We start from the raw sequence: 27348 nt of genomic DNA, 5'->3' as shown, positions 1-27348 counted from the left end.
TATACCTTTTCATGCAGAAAATAGAAAGCATCTTATTTCAATAAATAAAGTGCTGACAAGACTGAAAAATATCTCCTCTTGGAAGGAGTGGGGTGGACATTCTGAGGTGGAATGTTCAGCTAATGTATAAATGCAATTTATAAGCATGCTTGCTTTATCACTATTTTGAGTTTACATTGAACATTTTTTGGTTGTGACTTTTCATGCAGGGGTATATTGGCCATTGCTTGGAGTATTGCGGATTCAGAGCTGCTGCTTAGCTGTGGGAAGGATGCTAAGATTCTCTGCTCCAACCCTAACACAGGCGAGGTATTGTACTCATACTACTTAAAAACCCAAAAATCTCTGCTTAGAAGTGGCACAGTGAGAAACGCAAAACAGGTGTTAGTGTGCATGCATTCCTAGGAATGATGCTTCTGTGGAATGTTTCTCCCTACCCTATATACTTGTGTTTGGTATGTGTGCCTCTTGAACTTGTTCTAGTGGTGCAGGTTTCTTTCCTTGTGTGGTTGATATTACACATTTGTCCTTAATTGCTTCTCTCCTAAGTAGTGAGGTCTCTGCTTATAAGGGATATAAATGGGTCTACTTAAACTTGCTTGCTTCCTACTATTATGGTTTGGTCTCAGGGTGACTGGATTACTTGCAATTTCCTTTTTTAACTTTTATCTAGACCAGAGGTATTTTGTAGGTTACTGAGAGCCACTTGAATGTGTTCCCTTGTTGTCTTTTTGGGGTTGAGGATGCAGATCCTTGTTTCAGACATCTTGCATGTTTTTCCCTAGACCATAACAAGGGCTTTAGGTGTGATGGAAGGCTTCTTGCCTGCAGTGGGCAATAATCGTATAATGACAAGAGCTTCTAAAATTCAGACATTAGCCCAAACGTGCAAAACCTGTAGGGTGGTGAATGAGTTACCAGAGCTGGTTACTAGGAACTTAGGAAGGCTTTACATGTGGATGAATCATACTACATGTTTTTATTAAAAATAATTTCCTGGGATACAGTGGGAGAGTTAAGGATTTGCTCTGAGTTTTTCCTACTTTATGGTTAAATGTTTGCTGCAGTAGTGGGCTTGTGTGTTCCAGGGCAGGAGAGTCTGTCTGCCCAGAGTGCAGATTTTAACTTTTTCCAATCTTCCTGCAAAAGAATACTTAACTTTGGAGCTTGGACATGTCCTCATGTAGTGTGTAATACCAATACCATGTAGTGTGAAATACCAAGATTAGTTCTGAATGAGAGAGCATGACTGTCACCAGCAACTCACAGGTTGTAGTGGCACAGCCTGCACATACTCAGCCTACATAGTTTGTCCTGCAAAAATCTTAAAAAAGATTTAATGGGAGGAGAGGGAAATTAAGCAGTGGTGTGTGTTGATCTCCTGTTTGGTGATTGTCAGGGTTTACCCACTGTTAGTGTGTATGGTGATGGGGAGACTTCTGTGGATCAGACCAATTTGAGGGCAGGCAGGGGAATTGTTTCTGTTAGATATGGTGCTTCATAAAAGCTCTGATTCCTTGGACTTGTTTTTCTGCCTAGGTGCTGTACGAGTTGCTCACAAAAACACAGTGGTGCTTTGATATCCAGTGGTGTCCTAGAAACCCTGCAGTTTTGTCTGCAGCTTCATTTGATGGGCAGATCAGCATTTACTCCATCATGGGAAGCAGCACAGATGGCGTGAGGCAAAAGCAAGTTGACCAGGTATTGAGAAATGCTCACCTAAGAATAGGGACAGAATCACAGGAGGAAAAAGCATGGGTTCACAGATGTTTTCAGTGGCTGTCTGTAGCCCACTTTTCAGGGGTACCAGTCTGGTGCAGATAAATGCTTATGTTCAGTTTATTGCAGATACATCACTTTTTTTTCCCCCTGTTTTGTTATTGAAGTTTTCATCAGCTTTTGGGAACTTCGATCCATTTGGTTCAGGACAGCCACTCCCACCCTTGCAGCTTCCTCAGCAGACCACCCCACAGAGTCTTGTTTTACCCCTAAAGAAACCACCAAAATGGATCCAGCGTCCTGTGGGAGCATCGTTTGCGGTAAGCAGGACAAGGCAGGGCATGGTTGGCCAGACAGTGGGGGAGATGGTGACACCTGCAGAACACTTTAGGAAGAGAGGAATTGTGCCTCATCTTGGGAGAGCTTCCCCTCTTTGTTGTCCTGGTGGGAGATGCTTGCTGCAGTTTCCAGCAAGCAACGTGGGACAGTAAACTGTAGTGACATGAGGCAACCAGGTGCCAATAATTGCCAGGTAGTGGGCTTGACCTCGTGATAAGCCCACCTGTGCCTGATTAGGGCAGGCCCCTACTGCGCATGAGCAGGATTAGGGGGCCAATAAAAATCTCACACCTGGGGAAGCCAGGGGGCTGGTTTAGCCACCTTTGGAGCAGTAGCACCGATCTAGGCTGGTCAGAGCACCATTCGTGAGATTCTACTGGGACACCTGGTTGGACCTTGGAGCGCCGCACCCATAGAAGAGGTTCGTCTTGCTACAGTAAACCAGCAAAAGTGTGAAAAAAATGGTTGGGGAAAAAGAAACATGGATGTGTTGTGTTGCCAACAGGCACTTTTTTCTTTGTCTTGGCATTAGGGCTTTGCTTTTATATATATACACAGTACTTTCTTTGTATTGAACAAATATACATTGTAAGGAGAGGAGACCAAACATGGAATAGATCTGAGACTTAAGTGCAGTTTGAAGCTCTGAATCAGTGTGGTGGTTTCATGGCTTAACGCTGGGCTGGCGATTAACCAAATGACAGATGCTCTCTATTAATCCCCCTCCCCTCCCTGATAAAGAATGGAGAGACAGCAAGGGAGAGAAACTTACAGGTGGCAAACTAAAATACACAGCTTTAATGGAAACAGAAATAATAAAAAGGAAAAAAATATTAAATATATACAAATATACAGAAAAATGGTACCAGGTTCTTCTCCCCTTGCACCCAATAATGCTCACATCACTCCCAAGGCTGCAGGGCAGCCCTGGGAAAGTCCTGGCTGGACTCCTGGATTCATCATCAGTCGGGAGCCGGAGGCAGGAACACACAGATTCAGGCTGGCACGGGTTAGGACTATAGGCAGATGAACGGACAGACTCCTCCCAGGATGCCGAAGCAAGCAGAAACAGGAGAAGAAGGGTGAAGGGCTGAATGAAGAAGGCAGAAGAGGGGGAAGAAGGACTTTGACCCTTGTGATCCTCACAATTATTCTGAGTATGATGCATATGGGATGGAATACTCCCTTTGGTCAATACTCCCTTTGGTCACCTGTCTTCTCTGCTCCTCCCTAGAGGAGGGTTGCAGGTGTGACCCCTTTACTCCCTTTCTCTTTCCAGAGTGTAAGAGACTCCTCAGAACCAAGGAGTGGCCTTGGTTCTGCAGGCCATTCTCTGGCTGTAACTATAAACATTGAGCGTTATCAGTCCTAGCAGACACTGAGAAACTTGCTGTTAATTTCAGCAAGTGCAACTACTTAGAAGAGACTTAGCTGAAAGCAAAATTACAGAATAGAAAATGATCTCTATCCTGGCCCAAACCAGGACAGGTGGAGAATATTTACTTAATGTCAAAGTAGCAGAAGCTGCTGTAGCAGCACATGGCTGGGCTCATCCATGGCTAGTTGATTCACAGAGAAGACAGGTGGGAGGGTGCCAGGGCCCTGCTTTTTGAAAGAGTCGAGACATGCTCTTTGGCTTCACATTTGGCTTATTTTCTAGACCTACAGACCATTGCTTGTTTTTCCCACCAAAGTGAAATGATGTTGCCTAGCTACTGAATGATATGTTGTTTCATGATGGAGTTTCATCTGTTATTTCTCTGGATTTTCCAGCAGGCAGTTATCAGTGTCTTCCTTGGTTAGGTTTTTTGCTTTCTGTAATGCTGACTTTGTCATTTATTGGACTGACCTTTAGAATGAAGTAATATAAGCACCTTCTAATTGTTTTCTGGTTTTACTTCTCTCCAAATGATGACAACTTACTGGCTATCTATCAGGAGGCTTTTAACTTCTAAACATCCTGCCAAGAGGAAGGCAGACGTGCTTGAGCATTTATTTAATGATGCATACATTTCTTTTGAAATTGCAGTATCATGAGATACTTCATTTATGGTGAGCACTATACAAGTGCACGGCTTCAGTTCTTGGTTTCTAGTCAGTCTTTTGCCTGAGGAGAAAAAAACAGGAGTAGCTTTGCTCATAGATCTTACTAAATGTACACCCACTTATCCAGCAAGGTAGAAAAGCATAAAAATATGGAAAGAAAATAAATCAATTAGTTGATGTCAGGAATTTTTCTCGAGTTATTTACACTGTATAAAATCATGTGCATACCTATGTGTATGACCATATCTTTTTATGTACACTCCTGTGTTAATTTGTATATTCATATACTCCATGTGTACCTCAATTTCAGTTTGGAGGGAAGCTGGTTACGTTTGAGAATGCCAAGTCCCAGCAGCAGCCAGGCATTGAGCAGCTGCAGCATCACCATGTCTTCGTGAGCCAGGTTGTTACAGAGAAAGAGTTCCTGGCCCGCTCGAGTCAGCTGCAGGAGGCTCTGCAGTCTGAAAGCTTTGTCAGCTACTGCCAGAAGAAAATCGACACTGCCTCGGCCGACTTTGAGAGAAATGTGTGGGCATTCTTAAAGGTAACATGAGAACAGCAGCTCAGGAGATCCACTCTGGTTTGGAAAGCCAGTGCAGAAATGGTTCCTTTTGTTGTATTTTTAGGAGAGGAGATGCTGGGAACCAAAAGTGTAGGCTGTGCCCATAAGCCCTGTTGTTGGATATGGCCCACTAGAAAAGCAAGAGGGTCCTCAGAGCCAAGGGTGTTTGTGGGGTTTGTGAGAATTCATGGTAAAAGCCAAGGCTTCTGGGAAGGTATCCTGTTTTTGACATCTACATCTCTGTACAGGGAGCTGATGAAATGGAATAAAGATTTAGGACAGCTTCAGATGTACTTTTCACTGCTCACTATGAGCATGTAGAGGTTTCAAAGTGAAGCAGATAATCAGATTTTTCACCTACAACAACTTGAAGCCTTGCTTACCTGCTTGGGTGCCCGAGGCACTGAAGAGCTTTTCAGTTCTCTATGTTAGAATCAGTCTCCATAGTCACTAGCTTTCACTGAGTAATTTGTGCCAGTCAAGTGAGGAATAATATGAAAAATCATGAATTGCAATGTATCCTTTAACTTGTTTTTTAAAGGTGAACTTCGAAGAAGATTCGCGTGTTAAATACCTTGGGCTATTGGGATACAAGAAGGATGATCTGAGGAAGAAGGTAAATGTTCCTAGAAGCCAGAATTGTGTTATAAATGCTTTGCTGAGGGATGTATGTAGAGTACAGCCTAAAATGTTGAAGATGCCATGTATGATTAAAGTTCTCATTTACCTGTGGGGCTGGAAGAGCAATTACTGGTACTCATAGGCTATTCAATACAATAAACATTTTTATACAACTTTATTTTCAGTTTCCCAGCAGAGGCACTATTAGTCAGTGCTGCAGCTCACCTAATTCTTGTAATACCGCAGTTACCCTTGGTTCTGGAGCATTTGTTAAAATGGGTGACTTGATCAGTTATTGATATTTAAGCAGTTCCTTTGTTCCAAAGGACATTAGAAATCTTCCTCTGCTCTTTAATTTTTGTCTAGTTAAACAACTTGTGAGTAACTTCAAAGTTCTTAGAGCAAGCAATTTTCTTAGATTTTATTAGCTATGTCATCTTGCAATATTGATGTTCAGTGAACATTTCAAAGCAGACAACAGACTTCAGAAACATGACTGCATCTGACTGACCAGTGTTGATCTGAAATTCTCACTCATCAGGACATTCTGATATTTCTTGGTCCAAACTATTCATATCACTTTGTTCTGTGGCATCCTCCTACTGTAACATCATGGAATCTAATCTGATTTTAGGCTTTCTGGTTGAAGAACACCTTAACAATCTTTGAGGTTTCCTTAACTACCCTGGAAAACCTAAAACAGAGTTGCTTTTGTGTGTGGGATGCCACTTTGTTTCTATTAAAATTAAAAAACCAAAAAGGAAGCAACTTAACATCTTAACCATAAAGCTTTCTTCTGAGTCAGAAAATTGTTTAATCACTGTTGTGGGGAATACCTGCTGTGCATTTTGGCTCTTTCAGTGCTATGCCTCAGCTTCTAAATTTTTGTGGCATCAAAGGGCAAGTACAGGGAAATCCTTTTTTTTTTTTTTTTTTTTTTTAAAAACAAACAAACAAAAAACCCCCAAATCACAATTAGGAAATCAATTTGAAATTTAGTTATGATTCTGCAGAGCAGCCTCATACAGACTGGAGCTCACTGCTGCTATTGCTCAGGGTTTGATATGCCCTGTGCATGGGTAGAAACTGGGAAGTGAGCATAGCTGAATACAGTGGCCTGAAATGCTGGGCCTCTACTCCATTATTTCAGTAATTCTGGAACAGAAACGGGCAGCTGCAAGGCCATGATTTCAGGTAGCTTTTTCTCAACAAAGCTTTGCACTCTGAGGTTGAATTCATGGTTATCAGTGTGAAGAAAACACAGGACAGCTTGGCTGAAAAATTGGTTTATCCCAGGTGATAAACTCATGAAATCTCATTAAATCACCTATGCTAAGGAGAGTTAAAAAAAAATAATCAGATTTCAGCTTCTCGGAGTAAGCTGTTAAGAACATGGTGTTTATTTTGGATGTTCTTAAAACCTGAGGCTCTTATCAAGTCAAGTCTTGTATTTCTTCTTTCTATTGTAAAATAAAAAATTAAAGGGAAAGAAAACTAACTACAGAAATTTGAGCTCAGCTTTTTGTGAAACCCAGATTACAAGCAGGGGTTGTAGCCAGGCTGGGAAAGGAAATTAGTTTAATGTTAACTGTTCTGCAAGCAACATAGTAGCTACATGTTCCAATTCTGCAATGACATATTAGTGAGAGGTCTCCCTCTATAATATAAAAGGACGCAAGGGCACTTACTTAAATCTTGTTTTCTAGATTACATCCACTATGAATAATGAGGGTCTTGTGGATGCTGACTTGGAAGAGGTAAGTGAACATGTGTACAACTTTGTAATTGGTTTTATAATGGAATGGAAGAATATTTTCCCCTCCCTTTCCTCACAAAGGACTCTTAGATACATGCTTTAGTTCAGGGTCTCGGTGATGTCCCTTGGATCTTTTTTGCTGCCTGTGTCTTGCCCACTGTGACATGTTGTGCTGCCAGTTGAGGTATGTCAGAGCCTTGTTGCCTGGAAAAAGCACTCCCCCAGGCTTCAAAAAAAGCAGGAATGAGATTGTCCCTCTTAATCCTTCCCAATAATAGTGAAAAATAGTAACTGAGGTATTTGCCATTGTAATTGCAATGGTTTGAGCCTACAGAAGGGGGACTACATTGCTTTTGTGCCATAAACCTTATGGATGTCACCTGTAGTTTCATAATGGGGAAGAAAAGTTTGTACTGTTTTCAGGCAGCTAAGATGAAAACAGCACAAGGTGTTGTGTAATGAGAAAGAACAGAAATAGAGGGTCTTTACCATGTTTGTCATACTCAAGCATATATTATCAATGCATTTCTGTGATTTTCAGTCTGATTGCTGGCTATTGTTAGTGGGAAGGTGGCTGTACTGTGCGGTGTAAAATGCGTCTTCCTCTTTTGTTGTTTTGTTTTGATTTTTTTTTTTTAATGGGTTTCTCTGTCTGTTGAAGGCTTTTGCAGAATCTGATGAATCTGTGCCAGACAAGGGAGATGAAGGCTGTACTACAGAGAAGCAGTTCTTGGGAGAGGTAAGTATTGGCCTCCAGACCAACACTGTTGATCTCCTGGGTATTTACTTTGTTGCTGTTAAGAGTATTTTCCCTTGTTGTGTTTTCCTAGTACTGAGGATGTATAGAAATACAATAAATTATTTGAAATGAGTAATATATGGGCTTTTCATGTTGCTTGGGATTTTCTCATCAGCCTCAGACATGTGAATAGATTTTGGTAGCAATGAAGAAAGAGCTTGTTTTGTAAGAGTTTAGTTGGCACCAGTCTCAAGCACTTTATTCTGCCATAATTCTCACTCTGATATTTCCCTAACATGTACTAAATGGTTTGCTGCCACAGCTCTAATGCATTCATTTTTTTTACCTTTCCTCATTCCTTTCTTCCCACTCTCTGGTTGATCATTACCAAGCTGAGAGATTATTACTGCTGTTTCCAAGTGTAAACCTTTGCAGAGGTACAGCTGTGGGTACCGAAGAGAGGGGGAATGTTTGTTCTTTGCATTACTCCCTTGGGCACTGTAGTTACAGACACACGTATCTGACCACATAGGGATTTTGCAGTATGCAGTCATGAAGGTATCAAAGTATCACAACAAATGTCTCTTCTAGGACAACATAACCTTAGCCTACTGGCATGGGTGGTAAATATTTGTGAATTTGGCCTGAAGCCACTGATGTATCAGGGAGTTCTGTGGATGAGTGCATTATCCCTATGATGGTCACAGCATGCTCTCAACTGATACCAAACATGCATCATGTGTTATCTGACAGCATGATGATTTTCCAGATGCTGGGTTTTTTTTATGAGACAAACAAAGTTTCTTTCAGACTTAACGTCCCCATCCTAAATTCCTGGTTTTGGTCAGCTGTGGACTTATTCTTCATATTATGGAGTACAGTTTCACTGATCAGCATGCAAGCAAAGTGTTCTCAGCAGACTCTTGGACTCACTGCATGCACTAGTGTCGTGGCTTAGGACAGGGGAGGTTGTTTTTGGGACAGTTTCTGTACTGCTAGGCTGTGCTGTGAAAATTGATGGTGGATAGAGACTTCACTCATGGTATTTTTTATTTTTTTTTTTCCAATTATTGAAAGGTTTTGTTTGAACTCCCCAAATCCAAGTACTAGCTTGAAATGTTCTCTATCTTAATTCCTCTGGGAGTTTTATAAAAAAGCAGCTTCTGTCCACTGAGCACTCCTATTCTGAGTGCAGAGTTCTTAAGTCTGTGAATGATAGGCTTCCAATGCTTTCTCCCCTTTGCATCTATTTTAAAACCTGGTCCTCTCTGATCTCTCTCAGAACAATGATTCTATAATGGTGAGTTCCTGTGTGCTGGAAGCCCTTTGGTAATCCCAGGCCTTTCTCACTGTGCTAGAGAGGTGACTGTGCAGGCACCAGGGGAAGTTGGTTGTCCTGTGCTGAAGCAGTGTTCTGCTAAATGACGGGAATAATTTTCCCTTCTAAGCTAGTGATCTATTTGGCAACTGGTAGTATAAAGTTCTGTCTTTTAGCTTGTAATGCAAGAGCTGTATTTTTTAAATGTGTATGTGTATGTACCAAGTGCTTACATCATCTCAAAAATTGTTTTTTCTTCCTCCTAGAGGGTGAATGACTATAAACAAGAAACTGAAGATTTGAGATCTGCAGAGAAGACATTTAACATCTCTGTTATTGGAGGTAAAGACTGAGAGATTTCTGATATAAAAGAACATAGTCCTGATCAGCTATGGAGTACTAATGTCACTTTTTGTGCAGAAACTCACAAGGGGTCTTGAGTAACACAGTAGCCACTGATGTTAGTCTAGGTTGGATTTTGTTTCTGGCCTGTATGCCCATTACTATTTTAGTGGTCAGTTAGACCCTAGCATCTTGTTCTGCAGCAAAGTGGTGCTTGACTGCTCCCTGCCTGATGTGCCTGTGACCATAGTGCACTTCAGACTGGAAATGAACTTGAACATGCCTGTGTGTACCCACCTGGAGCAAGGTGGTTTGCAGAGAACTTTGTGCAATGTTGTACAGTTGGACCATGTCACCTGCTGTTGCATATTAAAATGACTTTAATGCCATCATTTGAAAATGCACTCCTCTCTTGTTGCAGATGTGGACGGTTTGATTACCCAGGCTTTGCTGATGGGTGACTTTGAGAGTGCAGTAGATCTCTGCTTGCACAATAACCGCATGGCTGATGCCATTATCTTGGCCATTGCAGGCGGACAAGAGCTGCTGTCTAGGACTCAAGAAAAGTACTTTGCTAGGATGCAGAGCAAAATTACCAGGGTATGCTTTTTCAGTTAAGAAACAACATGCATGTGGGCCTTTGGCAACTCCCTTTTTCACCCTAAAAGTTTTCTTGCCGTTTCATAGATTTATTTCTGTGAGAAGCTACCAAGTATTCGAGTCATCCATGAGATTTCGGAGCAGAAGGCTTTTTGTTATTCTTCTTTAATGCATTGATAATGAGAGGAGCAGGGTCATGGAACAGGTCCTCCAGGAAACTATGCTACATCACAGGGAAAGTAAAGAGGTGGTTGGTGGCAGCCAGCATGGCTTTTTACAATGAGGTCACAGTTTAACTGAACAAAAGCAGAGCAACTCATGTCATCTACCTTCACCTGTGCAAAGTGTTTGACACTGTCCTGCACAACGTCCTGGTTTCTAATTTGGAAAGAAATGAATTTGATGGATGGACCACTCAGTGGATAAGGAATTATATGGCTGGTTACACTCAAGGAGTTGTGGTCAATGGCTTGTCCAAATGGAGACCGGTAACGTGGCATTCCTTAAGGGAACCAGTGGGACCCTTGCTGTTTGGCACTGTTATCAGTGACATGGACAGTGGAATTGAGTGTACCTTTAGCAAGTTTGCTGATGATACCAAGCTGTGTGGTGCAGGTGACATAGTGGAGGGAAGGCTGAGTGCAATGTCCTGCACCTGGATCAGGGCAATTCTAAGCACAAATTACAGGTTAGGTAAAGAATGGATTGATAACAGCCCTGAGGAGAAGGGCTTGGGGGTGATGGTTGATGAGAAGCTCAATACAAGCTATCAGTGTGAGCTTGCAGCCCGGATAGTCAACTGGGAGAGCAGTAAAACACTGGAATAGGTTGCCCACGAAAGTTGTGGATGAACCATCCCTGGAAGTGTTCACAGCCAGATTGGATGGGACCTTAAGTAACTTGGTCTGGTGGGAGGTGTCCATGTCCATGCAGGGGGTTTTGAAATAGATGATCTTAAAGATCTCTTACAACCCAAACCTTTGTATTATCTGCCATGATGCTGGATGCGCTGGGGAGGAGTAGGTACACTTGAGTAGGTACAAATTATACTGCATCCCAAAAAACAAAGGCAGTCCTGCCAAGATCCTAACTGTGGTATCTCTCCTCCTTTTCTAGCTCATCACTGCAGTGGTAACAAAGAACTGGAAAGAGATTGTACAGTCTTGTGATCTGCAGAACTGGAGAGAGGCTTTGGCTGCTGTGCTTACTTATGCCAAGCCAGATGAGTTTGCAGCCCTTTGTGGTAAGGATATTTACTGACCGTGTGTCATTTATTTCATTCTTAGCAAAACTACACTTTGCCATGGTTATTTTCTTTAAAGTTAATTGTAATGCCTCACTATCTGCCTTGATGGATGGTACAGTTCTTCAGTCCTGTTTCTGAGGAGGAGAGGAATCTCTGGGGTATTGTGCTTCCGGTATGTTCTCTGATTTCCTGGGCACAGAACCCAAATCTGTGTGAACAGTGTGTCCTTGCATTGCTGGTATAATGCACAGCTGCTGCTCTCTTACAGTTTCCTGATAGGTAACTGATGTTGGTGTGATAGGTGTTTTGCCCAAGACACCAGAATCTTGGAGTGTTTGTGCATGGGACACAAGTGGAAGTGTTTCAGGGAAGTGCTCTGTTCTTTTTTCAAGAGCAATTTTGACTTCTCAAAGGGGACCTCTTTCACAGGTATTAAATGTGCATGCCTTGATGTGTGCTGAATGGCAGACGGATGGGTTTAACTCACGTGGTAGCTGTATTGCCAATAGCTGTGTGCCTAAAACACCTGTGCTCCTCAGATGCAAGCTGCAGTGGCTAGGGAGCTGTGGACTCACTTCACATGTCAGCCCAGAGCAGTGTCACAGCTTTGTTCATAGTTCTTTGACAAGTTGCACACTCAGCTCCATGAAATGAGGGACTGCAAAAAGTGAGTAGCAGAGGGGTGATTTTTGAACCTTGTCCTCTTGTGCTTCATCGTGTCAGCAGATAGGCAGTCCCTTCTGTGTCTCAGGTTTGCAGGGATTTGACAAGTTCTTGCTGCTTTGCTGCTAACTGCCTCTGAAGTGCCCTGGACCTCCCAGGAGATGCTCTTGACTGGACACCAGAATCCTTACTAGTGGAGCCCAGAGGCAATATACTTTCTCACTGTGCTAAGCAGAGACACAACACATGTTGCAGGCTTCCCCAGCCTAGGCAGTGATAGGGGGATGACCGAAGTGATTCAGTAGCATTTTGTTCATATTTTTCCTAGATCTCCTTGGTAACAGACTGGAGAGTGAGGGGGACAGCCTTCTGCAGACACAGGCCTGTCTCTGTTACATTTGTGCCGGCAATGTGGAGAAGCTCATTGCTTGTTGGACCAAAGCTCAGGATGGAAACAGCCCCTTGTCCCTTCAGGTTGGTAATTCTGTTAAGAAAGATGTTGGAAGTAACACCCTTCAGTCATTTGACACTTATCTCAAAGGATGTAGTGCAGAGCTTTGATGCTGTCTGATAGTAGAATGTCTTTCAGGATGCAAGCCCTTACTTTCTGGAATGGGTGGCCTGTGTTGAAAGAAGATGTGAATGTGATAGGGCAAAATGTGTTATGAAACATGATGGACCACATGTCTGTCCTTTAGGCAGTTGAGCTTACAAGATTCTTGTGTTTTTACACAAGAAAGTAGATTTTAGTGTGCTTTGGTAAAGGGGCATTGAATGCTTTCATCTTTTGAAATAGAGGAATACTTGGACATTTTCCCTTGAAAGACATCGTATGGATTTTCAGGAGAAGAAATCTGATGAATTAGAATTACATCTGGAAAGAAAACTGTGAACATGGTCATGAGAACTCTCTCTAGGGGGATGCACATACAGAGTTTCTTTTCCATCACTGAAATATATGGCATATAGCAAATATCCTGGAGGGACAGGATTGATGACAGTGAGATGAAATAATTGTGGAATAATTTTTTTTATAGTATAATCTTTGTCTTCCATCTGTTCAGGGCCTTTGAGGGACCAGTTTTAGAAAGCACTGAAAGTAGTATTACCTGGCAGCACTCTGAATCTCTTGTTTAGTTAACTGAAGAAGCTGGAGTACAAGTTTTACTTCACATTATTAACTCCCTCTGGTTTTGAATTATCACTATTACTTTCCAGTCCCCTGATTATAAGGGCTACATTTACAGATTTACCTTTAGTTTGAATTTGGGTTTTGATTGTATTGCTTTCCTCCTTCAGGCATGAAAATTGAAAAAGATTGCTGGAGTTATAAGGTTGCTTGTTCACTATGATGTGGAACTACTGAAACTCATAGTTGTTGGTTATCTTATTTTTTTTAATTGCCTTTTTGAAGTGCTGATTTGTTGGGAAAAACAAAAAGGAATCATTGAAGAGTCAGTCAGATAGCCCTTATCAGTGATGTATGGTTAAAATCCTATATGTCATACACTTATTACATCTGTTACAAGATATTAAAGAGGGATTGCATGTTAATACGACAAATATTCATTTGACTTTCAATACAATGAGAGCAAGACAAAACCTTACAAAACTGACCAGAAAATGTTCTTGTAACTTAGCACAAGGAAAAAACCCAGTCAAGACCAGCTCTGGTATTTGAGGATGTGTGAGGAAGGTGAGATAGATATGAAGTATTTTTGGCGAATATCAGGAAAGCTATCTTTGCAATAACAACCAGAAAACCAGGGAGGAGTTAGGTCTGTTTGATTAAGATGCTTAAGAACTGACCTAATAAAATGCTGCAAGTGAATATGCAGCACCTCAGCACTAACAGTGGTGGTCATAGAATCATACAATGGTTTGGGTTGGAAGGGACATTAAAGATCATCCAGTTCCAACCCCCCTGCATGGGCAGGGACACCTCCCACCAGCCCAGGTTGCTCAAGGCCCCATCCAACCTGGCCTTGAACACTGCCAGGGAGGGAACAGCCACAACCTACCTGGGCAACCTGTTCCAGTCGGTGTGTTGGGCATGCTGTTTTCTGTTCACTCTCATGGCTCTCACCAGTTACTTTTTGAAAGCATATTCTTTTTGTGGACATGCTTAGTGTTTAAGGCTCAAATTCTGTTTAATAAAAAACAGTTCTTTTGGATTTGAATTCTACCTAGTGTATTGATGCCTTTGCTGGTAGTTGCCACGTGGCATGCAGTTGCTGCTTTTTTATCATCTCACGTATTAGGAAAGTTGTGCCTTCAATGCAGCTGTAACTGTCCAAGAAACCTGCACTTGGCTTGGGTTTCAGATAGGGTGAGAGGGGTTCTGCAGGGCTGCCCTGAGGAACAGTTCTCCACTACAGTCATTAGCCAGGGCTCACTTCACCCTGTTGTTCTCATTTGTGGGTTGTTCTTTTTCTTGATTATCCAGGATTTAATAGAGAAAATCGTTATCCTGCGCAAAGCTGTGCAGCTTACCCAGGCTACTGACCCTAATGCCGTTGGGGCCCTTTTGGCTGAGAAGATGGGCCAGTATGCCAACCTCCTGGCTTCCCAGGGCAGCATTGCTGCAGCTTTGACCTTTCTCCCTGCAAACACCAACCAGGTATGGGGCCTTCAGGTTTTTTTACTCCCTCTCTGTATGAACAGGTACTTTGAGCAAAGGTCTCCGCATGGTACATTTAAGCAGCAGGATTGCCATTTGAAATTAACTTTGGGATATGATGGTCAGGCTGTTTCTCCCTGTGTTGTCCTTGCTGAGCTGCAGAAGTATGCAGGCTTGTTCTTGTCTCTCTTCTTTCACACTATTGTCCTTGCCAGCCTAAGGGGCAACTGTCCCTCCTACAAGCCAGATGAAGTGAAACAAGATCATAGAATGGTTTGGGTTGGGAGAGACCTTAAAGATCATCAGGTTCCAACCCTCCTGCATGGGCAGGGACACCTTCCACCAGCCTGGGTTTCTCAAGGCCCCATCCAATCTGGCCTTGAACACTGCCAGGGATGGGGCAGCCACAGCTTCTCTGGGCAACCTGGGACAGGGGCTCACCACCCTCAAATTAAAGAATTTCTTCCTAATGTCTTTCTAATGAGACTGACTGGCCTGTAGTTCTCAATCTCTTCCTTTTTTTCTTTTTTGAAAATGGGGGTTATTTTTTCCCCTTCCCAGTCAGTGGGATTTTCACCAGATTGCCACCAACTTTTCAACTGTGATGGAAAGTGGCTTTGTAACTTCATCTGCCACTTGCCTCAGGAGCTGTGTGGATGGATCTCATTAGGTCCCATGGACTTGTACACTTGAGGATTATTTAGGTGGTCTCAAACCTGCTCTTCTCCTGCTTGTACTTTGACACTTGATTGGTTGGTTGGTTTTCTTTGGTCTTTTGTCAGCTGGTATTCATAGATAAACTGAGTTGGAAATCATGCAGCCCAAGATGGGATGCATTAACACATAAGGCAGTTCCAGCATCCTGACATGTCATGACTTACTCCAGTCAGCAGAAGAGGCTCCTGAGAGAGCTCATCATTGTGTGGCCAGTCAGCCTCTTGTGATGCACTGACATGCAGTGCAGTTAACCTTCCTTTGCTATTTTTTTTCTGATTGCAGTCAAACATCATGCTATTACGGGACAGGCTTTTCAGAGCCCAGGGGGAGCTTCCGGTGGGACAGGAGTCCTCCAAGTTTGAAAGACAGCCCATCCCCAAAGGACAGGCTGCTCCTGTGGCTGGACAGATGCAAAGGCCACAGGCTCCAGCCCAGCAGTATTACCAACAGGTAATTGGGTTTTGGCAGTCAGGGAGGAATATGGTGCTTGAGTTCTGAAGAGTGAGGTGTAGAGGAATTTTTATCTTGATCTGAACTGGTGCTTTATGACATACCTCTACTCAGAGCCTTGTGGTGGAAGTCACTGGTGTTACTTTTCAGTCAGTACAGATGCCTTCTTTACTCCTTTTCTTAAAGCATCTGTTGAACACCTTGTTCTGCTTCTCAAGATTTAGGTATTTTCCCACTTTGTTTGAAAATGTGTTTCAGTGCCAAGACTGACTGTGTGGGAGAACACTGTAGGATTTTTCTGTGCTTGCTCTTACAGTCCCTGATGTCATGCTATCTGTGCAAACCTTGGGTTGTTCTCATGCTGCTCACCTTCAACTTCTAGGGTTGATTATTTCCACACCCCCCTGAGCCCTGATGTTAGCTGCAGAAGTTGCTGAACAATAACAAACTGAGGGCATGTTATGCAGTTGTGGTACAGCCTGCTATAAAAACATCTTCCCAGCTCAGTGTAAGGCACTTAGGTAGCACAGGCAGGGGGTACAACAGGGACAGGGAGAACAGGATGCAGGATGTTGCAAGCACTGGAGGTTCTTGATTTCTGTCCTCTCAGAAAGGTAGCAGAGATCATGTAGAACTGAAGGGCTTTGGAGGGGCAAAAAAGGAAGATAGAGAAAAGAAGCTGTGGGACACCAGCTATGAAGCAATTATCACTAAGACGTATGTTTGTGCATGTGCAAGAGCTGAATGTGAGCTTTTAACCTTTTTAGATTCATCTTCAGCTCAGTTTAAAATTTTGTGTAAGGCAATGTGTTTGAATTTAACATGGAACTTGGAACTTTTGGCTGTGGTTAATGATATTTGGTGTCATACAGTAGCCTGTGGGAAGTTTCTAAAATAGGAAGATGTGATGAGGAGGCAGACCTGGCTTACTGGCAGGTGTAGCACTGCACTCACTCACTCTACAGTCTGTTGTAGCTGTGACTGCACTGTACTACTGTGCTTTCTCTTCATGCTGAAATTCACTGGCTCCAGTGCACAGTGATTTCTCCTTCTCAGATACTCTTACATTTTATTGCTATGTTAAATCCCCAGTGTGCAAATCTTCATGTTCACTTTGCATCTCATTTTGTGATGAAGCCCTTTAGACATTTTTGTTTGGTTGGTTTAGTTTTTGGTTTTGTGGTATGGGTTTTGGGGTTTGTTTGGTTTTGTTTTTTTTCCATGATTGGTATTTCTTTGTTAATTCAGGTTACAATTGCCCCTACTGTCACTACCTGGAGTAACAAAACTCCTACTGCCCTTCCCAGACATCCTCCTGCACGCTGTCCCTCTGACACACAGGTATAGCCTTCATCATGCCTCTCTGAGCCCCTGTTCCAACCTGGTATGTTTCCTGGTCTTGTCTATGTGCTTGATACAGTCTGGTACGGTAGGTGAAAGGAGTGGCTTCCATGTGTGCTCAGATTTTGCTTCTCTCTGCCATGTTGAAGTTTTTCATCAGTGCCCAGATGAGAGGCTCTGCAAAGTCTTGAGTGGGAGCTCAGTGTGACCTGAGCCCTCTTAGCCCTTGCCCCATACTGGAATATTTGAAGGGGGGTATTTCTTTTTTCCTTCTTTCCCATAGAAATTAGAAGATTCAGTTAAACAACTTAATTACTTGAAAGCTGTGGATGGCAGGCTGCTTTTGGACTGTCTGAATAACAGGAAGCACTGGCAAGGGTCTCTTCCTTCTGCAGGAAGATGTATACTGCTCTGTTGCTGCTGAAGTCATTGCACGTGCAGGCTTTCAGTCTTAACTCTGGGTGCCCTAAGGCACTGGGGGGGCTTGGAGGCATTTGCCCCTCTGCTGATGGCTCTTCCAGTCAATGTGGTTTCAGGCCTTGAAATGTCAACTGATCATTTTGTTACAGTTCTGCTTCAGCAGTGCTTTACTGGTGCTGACTAAATCCTATCTCCCCTACTCTTTTTTCTGCAATCTTTTTTTTACAGGGAGACAGCCCACCTCCTCCAGGGTTTGTCAGGCCAGCTGTTGCTAACCCCTCCGTGCAACCCCCAGCGAGCCACATCTACTCACAAGCAGGGACCCGACCAGGATACCCACAGAGTGAGTAGCAGCAGCTTCCCTGTCCTTCCCATCTGGGTGGGCTAGCCAGGTAATGAGACCACATTTACTTGGGGGCTAGCCAGTCACCTAGACCTTTGGAGGGTTCAGACCAAGCCAGTCCCACATTTCTTGGGGAAGAAAAAAAGCTCCTGAGATGATATCTGAGGGTTGTCATTTCTTTGTAGGGTCCAGACATCAGGCACTCTGTCAGACACTTTCTCGTGCTGAGGTGTCTGCCCACAGCTCTCAGACTCAATCCTCATCTGTTCCTTCCTAAGCATATGCTGGGGTCAGAAACCATCCCAGCATGAGGCCTGAGGAAGCAGCATGGGCCTGGCAAAGAGGGACCTGATTCATCTGTGGACCATCCATTTCTCATCAGGACTCCATAAAGATGGGAAAGGGAATAAAGTAGACAAGGACAGCAGTAGAGGGGAGTGATGAAGGGGGTGGAGTGCTTACACACTTACAGCATTGGACTGAAAGTAGAGGCATGAGGGATGAAAAAATGGACATGAATGGGCAGACACAAGGCAGTGAAGTTTCAGCTGCAGAGCCCACAGTGGAAGCCTGTGAACTTGGCATTTGCTTCCATAGACTGCCATCCACTTCCTTGGCCTAAGCTTTCCCTTTCTCCAAACCTGGGACAGGAGTTTCCCTTCCCTGACAGACAGTGAGGATTGCAGTGATCTAGAAAATAGCATAACAGCAGAGTTTGAGTGTCCATGCCCCAGCTGGCATAGTGGGCATGAGAGTCTGTGGGGAGGAATTAGAGTCCCTACAGCCAAGGCATTCCTTTGGTTCCTGGCTCCCAGTGGTGCAGACTGAGATTTTGAGCAGTCCTGCAAGTGCAGGCAGAGTTGTCAGATCCACAATTTGGCTTGACACTTGTTTGAAGGAGAAAGGGCGAAAGAGAGGAGTGTCAGGTGGAGAAGGAAGCAGAAGCGGGATGAAATTTACTCCTTTGTTATGAACTCACTCACTGAATGTCTTTTTTCCCTGTTTGTAGCATATCAGGCTACACAGCACTCCTGTGGAACAGGGGGACCAGCTCTCTATCAGCCTCAGCAGCCTATCACTGTCCCTGCTTCAGCCTCTTACCTGAACACTACCTCTCCCTACCTGCCCTCTGCCCCTGTTCACTCTGTGCCCTCCGCAGTGTACCATGGGCAGGCTCAACCCTCCCCTGCGAGTCCCAACTCTCCCTTGCCTTTTCCTCCTCCTGGTTCATCCTTTCAGCATGGCAGGCCAGGACCTCCAGCAACTTCTGTGGCTTATGCATTACCTACTGGACCAACAGGTACTCTGCCTGCAACTGGTGACGTTCCTGCATCCCAGAGAACAGGTCTGCGCTTGGATGGGGCTTTATTACTCACACAAATAAATTGCAACTTTTTCTTGTGAATGCTCCATACAGAGTTTGCTTGTGCTTAGAGATAAAGCATTTCTAAAACACATCTTCCTTATGCATCTGGCAGTGACCTGGCTATGATGCTGCAGTGAGCATTTGCTGAGCAGCATGAGCAGTCATCTTTCTCATGCATATCAGACCTTGTCACAAACAGAGCTTTTGTCTTGTCTGAAGCTGCAGCATTGTCTTGTTACATGACTGTCATGTGCTGTGGATGGATAGTGGGCACAGTTTTAACCTAGTGTGGCTGACATCAAAACCTGCTATCTAGGTGGAGAGCAAAATAGGAAAATAATAGATGATAAACCTGTCTCTTACCAGTCTGTGAAACCACAGCTTTGTCTGCATCAGACAGTACAGAAAGGAGGAATGCTCTTTTTCTAAATCTGGCCATGAACATACTTTGCATCGGTGTCAAAAGGCCACATCTGGGCAGTAGAAGGATCTTCCAGCGATGCTGACACTGCTGACAGCCCTCAGGACCCCACTGTGACTCCCTCTCTTCATTTATAAGTCTATTAGTGGTGATGCAGTGCAGAAAAGCATATTTATTAATTTTGTTTTGGCAGCAGCAGTCCCATGAGTAAATAGATGCTCCTGGCAGCTGTGAGGCTTGGAGACCACACCTCTCATGGCATTACCTTTGCACACATACTTGTGTTTTGCAGGCAATTGGTCTTTTGCTTTGTCAAAAAAGGAGAGGTCTGGTGTTGGGTAGCGCCAGGGTTGCGAGGGGACAAGAGGCCCCTGCAGCCAGATTTACTGTCCTCTCTGTTCTTGCAGATGCTGTACTTTGACCTCTCCTAAGTTCATGTTACAGAACATGTCAAATTTGTAAGACAGAGGAATTATTAAAATGGACAGAGGAAGAGAGGTTGGATAGGGTTCTAAGCCTGGGATGTGGAGCACCACATTATAATCTAGACAGCATAGATTCTGCACCTCCAAATAAATGCACAAAACAAGAGAATTGCTCTTTTTTATCTGTTTTACTATGCTGCTTGTGTCACTGGCAGCCACTTCAGATCTGTCACTTGCTAAGTTTCTTGTTAACAGTGAAGTGATGTGGGCCATGCAATGCACGTAGAGCAAGTGAAGCTCCATGCTCTGGACAGTAGAAAATGGGGACATTATGGACAATACGAGTCAATTTGTAAAAGTGTGTAATATTAACCAGTAGTATAATGCATCTTGCCTGTGTCATTTTAATATGAGGAACTGTAGCAGTTGTTATCCACATTACCTTGCCAGATTTCGTTTCAGAAGGATGGTTGTCCATACCAGACTTTTTATAAAACTGAGAACTGAGTGCTGCTTGTGTTTTTCACAGCAGCTGTACTGAGAAGACAGACAGTTACAAGTGTCAGACCTTCTGGAACCCAAACTTAGACACAGTCACTGATTCCTGGAAAGCACCAGTCTTGAGCTGGAACGCAGAGGTGAACTCCAGGGCACAGTGAGGTGCTGAGGTCAGGTGGTTTGTGTGTGGGCTGCTGGCACACAACTGCTGCCTGCAACTGGAGAACTATGATAAATAAAGAGGTATAGGAAGAGCATGCTTTGCCCTCTTCCAGCTTTTAGATTATGCATTCAAAAAACCACACAAACAGGCAGGGAAAAAAGCCCCTTGCCTTGTAAATGGAGAAATGATGGTACACATGCTTAATATGCTTCACCACCAACATATCTTCCAGAGTAGCTGCACTGATTAGTGAAAGATGCTTTGTCATGAGATTCTATAGAACCACAGAAATCTGCAGCTAGAAATAGATCTCACCTGTAACTCTGAATGTTCCAGTGCAGGGTAAGGGTTTTGCTTTTGTGTGTGGTGGTGATCTAATCTGGGAACATCATGTTTCACTTTGCAAATGTTTCATTTAAAGGCAGGAAGGAAGAAAGGTCCCCAGTCTGAAATCTTGGAAAGTGCTTTCCTTTGACTGGCTTGGATTTAAAGATGCACTTAAATGGTGCTATAAATAAATTCTAGTTTAGCAAATATGTATAACATCAGTATATTAAGCTGTGCTTGGAGCTCCAGTAAGCAAGAAAAGCCTACATTTAATTTCACCTCCAGCCTATTTGTTTCATGATAGGCCTTTTAACCTACTTTCAAGGCAGTTTGTTTTCAGAGTCTGGAGTCTTGTTTGAAATTGTGATGCAGCAATTCTGAGTTAAGGGAAGCGGTTGCACTAGAACTATAAGCACATAAGAGAAACATCAGGGATGCAAACTCCCCTTGGAAATATCCAAGGCTTTGTTGGCTGTGTTTTGGCATTTGGACTTATTGCTCATTATGAGCAAGCAGTGTGTTCTTTTATGTGGCTTGAAAAGGTGCTACTTGGACACAGTTTTTAGCTGGGCTAGATGCAGTTAATAGTGTGTGCTTTGATTTGGGAAAATACTTGATGTCTGCTTTGAAGTCAAGTAATTTAAGCATCTCCTGAAAAGCTTGCTGGAATGGTAGAACAATGATGTGAATATCATTTGTAACAGTAATGGTCTGTCAGCTGTACTGGCTGGTAGGAATATAATAAGTGAGAACACAGGAAGACATAAAGTGGCCAAGAACTCTGCAACACTTGTTAAAATCAAATAAAACAGACTTGTTTCCAGGAAAGGCAGATAAAAGCAGTTCCACTGGGTGGTCTGGACAAATGGCTAGTCTCTAAACTGGCATTGTAACTAGGTGAGGCATTTTTTGTCCTGTCTTCTGGTGTTTATTGAAATTTAGTTAAAAATTACAGAAAAAACTTTGTTTTACTTTCAAAGAAAATACTTTTTTAATTCTATTTGCATTTGATCTGCAGAAAGCTTACCAACTCACCAGGCCTCTCCCTTTGCAAGTGAACTAGGTACTGCTTAATCTGAAAATAATCACAGCCACTGTAAGAAAGTAACTGAACAGGCATCAATAATGTATATGATCACAAGATAACATTGTGTGATGCTGTTTGCCAATTGGATTTTAATCAAATAATTTTTTTATTCCTTAATTAAAGCAAATAACAACTCACCTGGATGTTTTTTAGCCACAGAAACAAATGTTGGTTTTTCTTTTGTTATAGCAGGTAATTCCAGGAAATTAACAGAAGCAACAGTTTAGATTTTCTTAACATGTTGCCACTATTTGCACTGCAGAAGTTAGAGTTCCTGCATAAAGAATACTTTCTGGATAGGGAGGAACAGTGGGAGCCTTCAGGGCACATGGCTGTTGGGAGATGTCACTGCCTTTAGTTAAAGAGAAGGAAGATGTGAAAAGAGCTCTAAATTGCTTTTCATTTACCCCTTTAGCATTCTCTGGATGTAAAACTTGTTTGACAGAAGTTCCAGGCGCAAGTGAAATTCCAGATAAATTGATGAAATTCTGAAGTGGTTAAGCTCCATCATCTCCTAAATACTGTGGTGAAAAAATCGGCCGAGCAAAGATTTGCTTTTGGCTTTTTGTGGTATTCCACAATAAAACCTGATTACTTGGCAAGGCCGGGGTATTGCTCAGATAAAATGCTGTGATTCCAATTATATGCACTCTGTTATGAGATGGGCAATTATTTCTAATGCAGTAATTGTGAGTTTTGGTACACAAATGTTGCAGCTGCACAGAATATGCCTTCTGGGAATGGAATGGTACCTGAAACTGAGTTAATCTACTCAGACATCCTCTATGCTGCTTCTAGTTTCAAACAAATTGCCCTGTGAGCAAAAAAAGCAAGATTTTGCCACCTTGATCCAGCAGGTCTGCTCTGCTCTTGGAACACAAAGCACCCATAAGCATGCTGTAATTGGGAGGGGAAACCTGGTTTTTATGGCTCTCTTGTGTCTCTAGAGTGGCTGGGTGAATCTAAAATGTTTAAGGCACTTGTTGCCTTTTAATACTCATTTCTGTGTTGTGTTGCTGGGGAATGTGTATTAAGTGTCATATATAAAGCAATCACAGCAGCTGCTCTTGGGAAATTAATGCAGCTTAATGGTGTTATTCACCTGTGGTTTCCCACATTTCTGATGATTAATATTCATAATGTTACAGTGATCATGAGAAGAAAAAAAATAAAGGTTCTCATTTCTTCTTGTATGATACAAATGTAGCAGAGCTATGTTTTGAGCATCTTGGGCAGCTACCTGCCTTTTCAAAGGGCATGTCTGCTCTAAGGTTTTTTTCCTGCAAGAGAAAACAAAGTTAATTTTTTTTTTTTTTTAAAAAAAAAGGGGGATTAACTTCTGTCAAAATTGAGAACAGTTGGTCAAGATGCCAACGCTGAGTAGTGGGTGCAGATCCTAGAGGGTCTGATGGCTGGGGTGTTGGGAGGCTCTGGCTGGCACAGGAGCTGTTTCTGACCTCCAGTGGAGGGCAGAGGAACAGGCAGGTAAGGGCAGGTTCTGCCAAAACCCCATGGTGCTGAGCTTGCACCATGAGCTTGATTATCTCAAGAAAGCATCACTGTCCTCCTCCAAGGTACTTACAGTTCGCTTTCTTTCTGTCCTAGGGCCTCAGAACGGCTGGAATGACCCTCCTGTCCTAAACAGAGCTGCCAAAAAGAAGGTACTCTAGGAAATCCTGTCTTGTCACAACTGGGTGCTGAACACTTGAAAAGCAGTAACTTAAGCTGCTCTTGGGTGTGAGATAATGAAAAAGAGGGGTTAGCAGCAAACAAAAGCTGCACTTTGAGCAGAAATGGAATATCTTTCTCAAAATATTAAGTCTCTAAAGAGATGGTGGCTTTTTGCTGAAGTTATGGTTGTTAGTATCAGCATTTGTCCTGTATTAAGGGAAGAAAATACTGTTTTCCTCTGCAGTAAAGCAGATGAGCTCCACAGGAGGCGATACTTACATGAAATGGTGAGGCTGTGCAAATTGTCATCTCTGCAGTTCAAGATTAATAATCTTTTGGAGGATAGGTAGGGGATGCTTTGTGTGCTTCTGACTGCTCCATTGCTGGGATGTTTGTTGCACAGCAGCTGGCATGCTGCCCTTCAGGGCTTCAGACTCTGAAGTAGCAGGGGAAATGTCAATGAGAACAAGTGCTGGACCTGTTAGTTCAAGAAGCAGCCTTTTGCAAGTAGGGTTTTTGCTACTGCTGGGGGGTGGTGATCTTGCAGCAGAATTTCTGTAATGGCCAGGGCTCACGGGTTGGCTCCCTTCTAAATGAGGAGCTGGTTTTGTTGTATTTCTTTTTGGGTACTTAATTAGATCTGTCAGAAAAGTTTTTTTGTTTCCCTGATGTCCACTGTATGAGGAGGGTGGTTTAGGGTACTATAAAATTGCCACATTGTTGTAAGACTGAAGAACCATCTGGTAGTTCAAGCCACAGTCTAATTTGCAACTGTTTTCCACCTAAGAACATCATTCAAGTTTATTGCCGTAATTCATTTATTTTATTACTGATTTTGGTGATGGTTTGAAAATATCTTTCTTACTGTCCCAAACTGCTAGCTTAATCCTGGCATTGTTCATTTAGGGCTGTGTAATCTTTTCTTTTTTCCATGTACATCCAAAGAAATGTGTGCGTTCTCATGGGAGCTCTTTTTTTCATTTGGATTCCTGTATGATGTGTAATAGGCCAGTAGCTCATTTTGTTCAGTCTTCCCTTTGACAAATGTTTCTGAAATGCCTCTGTACAAAGACTGACAGATGCTTATGGACAAATCTGAAATGCACTTACGATCTGTCTTAGTGCAAATCTGTTTGCCAGAAGCTTAAAAGATTTTTCAGAAGCTCTTTGTATGTTGCTAGCTGTGACCTATGCAATGAGCCTTTTAAAGTAAAATATAATGATTCATTAGAAAGAGTAGATGTTAGGCATGGGTTAGTTTTCACCAGTGCAACTCTTCTGTTAGAGCTGCTCTGCCAGACCTCTGGATTGTGCCCTTAACAGAGGGAGAGTGGCTCTGATTGTAGGTGGCTCTTGTGGCTAGGGGCAGAATGGGCAGACTGCTCCTGCAATACCTTGACAGGAGGACAGGCAGAGTGCACAGGACTGAAAACGCTGGAGGATGTTATTGCTCAAGAGCACTTCTTACTGTGTAGCTGCAGCCAGAGGGATGGGTTTGTTTAGCCATAGTAAAATCCTGTATTGCCTGCCCCTGTTATTTCTATATCCTGGGGGCTCAGCTTGGCAGAGGTCTCAGTTGCTGTGAATTGGGAAGCCTATAGGAGCTGTGTGTTGTGCTTTTCCTCTGACAGCCATGGCTGTTTGTTTTCTCACCAGGTCCCTGATAACTTTCAACCCCCGGTTCCCATCACCTCCCCCATTATGAACCCACTGGTGGATCCACAATCTCAGGTGGCTCTGGCACCCCCCACAGGTGCACCCATCTTCAAGACTCAGCATGTTCCTGCAGGGCAGCCAGTGCTGCAGGGTGGCTGCTCACCTGCTCCCCAGCCTCTGGGGCCATGCATAATGCCACCTGCTGTTGCCAAACCCAGCACAGAAGAGGCCCCGGGGGCCCCAGTCGGCAATGCCATCCAGGTAAGGTAGCCCTAACATTGCACAGTTTTGGTTTGTACATTAGGACAGACTTGCAGGCTTGGGGTCCTGTTAGTTAGTGGCTGTAGTTCTAAGTGACTTGATTTGCACCATGCTGACATCTTGCTTCTGCAGTCTCTACCTGGACACTACCTCTTTGCAGTTAATATATTAATAGAGGTAGAATCAACCAACAATCTGCTTTCCTCTGCAGCTTCACTGCTCTCCAGAGGGAATGACAGCAGATGCTGATAAAGTCACCTCCACACATCCACAGGGAAGAAGTAGAAGTTATGCCAAGCTAACTAATAATGCCACTTAGTTTAGCTGAAAAAAATGTGGTCACAGTGACCTGGAAAAGCTTACATGCTCTTTTTTTTCAGCTTGTACAGGCACTGCCAACAGAGAAGATTACCAAGAAGCCCATCCCTGAGGAGCATCTTATTCTGAAGACTGCATTTGAAGCTCTAATCCAAAGGTGTCTGCTGTCTGCCTCTGATCCGGTAGGTCTCTGCAGTGTTTCCAGAGTACCCCATGTGTTTGGGTGAATGTGCTGGTACCTGCAGCACAGCTAGCCATCACAGCCTCTCCAGAGATGGTTAAAAGAAAAAGAAAAAAAAAAAACCAAACAACAACAACAAAAAAACCCAAAACTTTAAAGCCTTCAGAAAGGGCTGTTCCTTCTTCTGTCAAGTGATCACTGTGGGGCATGCCCTGTGCATTCATTTAAGTGCTGCTTGTAATTCAGAGTAGGGAGCAGCTGGCATTATAGAATCATAGAATTGCTCAGGCTGGAAAAGACCTTAAAGATCATGAAGTCCATCCTTGTCCTAACCCTATTACCCTATTTCTGATGACCTACCACTAAACTATGTCCCCAGGCACCACATCCATGTGGTTTTTAAATACATTCAGGGCTGGAGACTCAACCACCTCCCTGAGGAATCTGTTCCAGTGCTTAACAACCCTTTCTGCAAAGAAGTTTCTCCTGATACCCAACCTAAATCTCCCCTGATGCAACTTGAGGCCATTTCCCCTTGTCCTGTCATCTGTCACCAGTGAGAAGAGACCAACTCCACTCTCACTACAACCTCCTTTTAGGTATTTGTAAAGAGTGTTAAGGTCTCCCCTTGGCCTTTGTTTCCCCAGGCTATACAGCCCGAACCCCCTCAACCACTCCTCATAGGGGATGTTTTTCAAACCCTTCATCATCTTTGTTGCCCTTCTTTGGACCTGCTCCAACACCTCAATGTCCTTTTTGTATTGAGGTGCCCAAAACTGAACACAGTGCTCAAGGTTATGGGGTTAGGGTGCTCAAGGTGGGGCCTCACCAGTGCTGAGTACAGGGGCAGGATTACTTCCCTACTCCTGCTAGTCACACCATTGCTGATACAAGTCAGGATGCCATTGGCTGCCTTGGCCACCTGGGCACATTGCTGGCTGATATTCAGCCAACTGTCAACCAATACACCCAGGTGCTTTTCTGCCAGGCAGCTTTCCAGCCACTCTTCTCTGAGTCTGCAGCATTGCTGGGGTTGTTGTGACCAAAATGCAGGATCCAATGCTTGGCCTTATTGACTTTCATACAGTTGGTCTCAGCCCAACAATCCAGTCTGCCCAGGTCCCTCTGTAAA

General features: G+C 43.4%; 1 protein-coding gene across 9 annotated transcripts in view; it reads left to right on the top strand.

Moving 5' to 3' along the window:
- SEC31A (SEC31 homolog A, COPII coat complex component) overlaps window positions 1–27348 on the top strand; it is a 41518-nt gene that overhangs the window by 10811 nt on the left and 3359 nt on the right. For 2 of the 9 annotated variants that reach the window (XM_071753564.1, XM_071753563.1), the window contains exons 9-26: window positions 210–309; window positions 1540–1701; window positions 1887–2039; window positions 4415–4648; window positions 5208–5282; window positions 6994–7044; window positions 7705–7782; window positions 9367–9442; window positions 9864–10042; window positions 11159–11285; window positions 12280–12425; window positions 14398–14571; window positions 15571–15738; window positions 16987–17079; window positions 17728–17842; window positions 23735–23790; window positions 25457–25717; window positions 26098–26217. In XM_071753564.1, the coding sequence (XP_071609665.1) occupies window positions 210–309; window positions 1540–1701; window positions 1887–2039; window positions 4415–4648; window positions 5208–5282; window positions 6994–7044; window positions 7705–7782; window positions 9367–9442; window positions 9864–10042; window positions 11159–11285; window positions 12280–12425; window positions 14398–14571; window positions 15571–15738; window positions 16987–17079; window positions 17728–17842; window positions 23735–23790; window positions 25457–25717; window positions 26098–26217 (2368 nt within the window). Of the gene's footprint in view, window positions 1–209; window positions 310–1539; window positions 1702–1886; window positions 2040–4414; window positions 4649–5207; window positions 5283–6993; window positions 7045–7704; window positions 7783–9366; window positions 9443–9863; window positions 10043–11158; window positions 11286–12279; window positions 12426–14397; window positions 14572–15570; window positions 15739–16986; window positions 17080–17727; window positions 17843–18851; window positions 19188–20309; window positions 20333–23734; window positions 23791–25456; window positions 25718–26097; window positions 26218–27348 lie in introns of those variants that run through there. The other 7 variants (XM_071753561.1, XM_071753559.1, XM_071753560.1 and 4 more) reach the window with 7 other exon arrangements.

This window comes from Heliangelus exortis, chromosome 10 (assembly GCF_036169615.1).
Source record: "Heliangelus exortis chromosome 10, bHelExo1.hap1, whole genome shotgun sequence".
In the NCBI taxonomy this organism is placed as follows: Eukaryota; Metazoa; Chordata; class Aves; order Apodiformes; family Trochilidae; genus Heliangelus; species Heliangelus exortis.
This window is presented reverse-complemented; position numbering and strand designations above follow the sequence as displayed.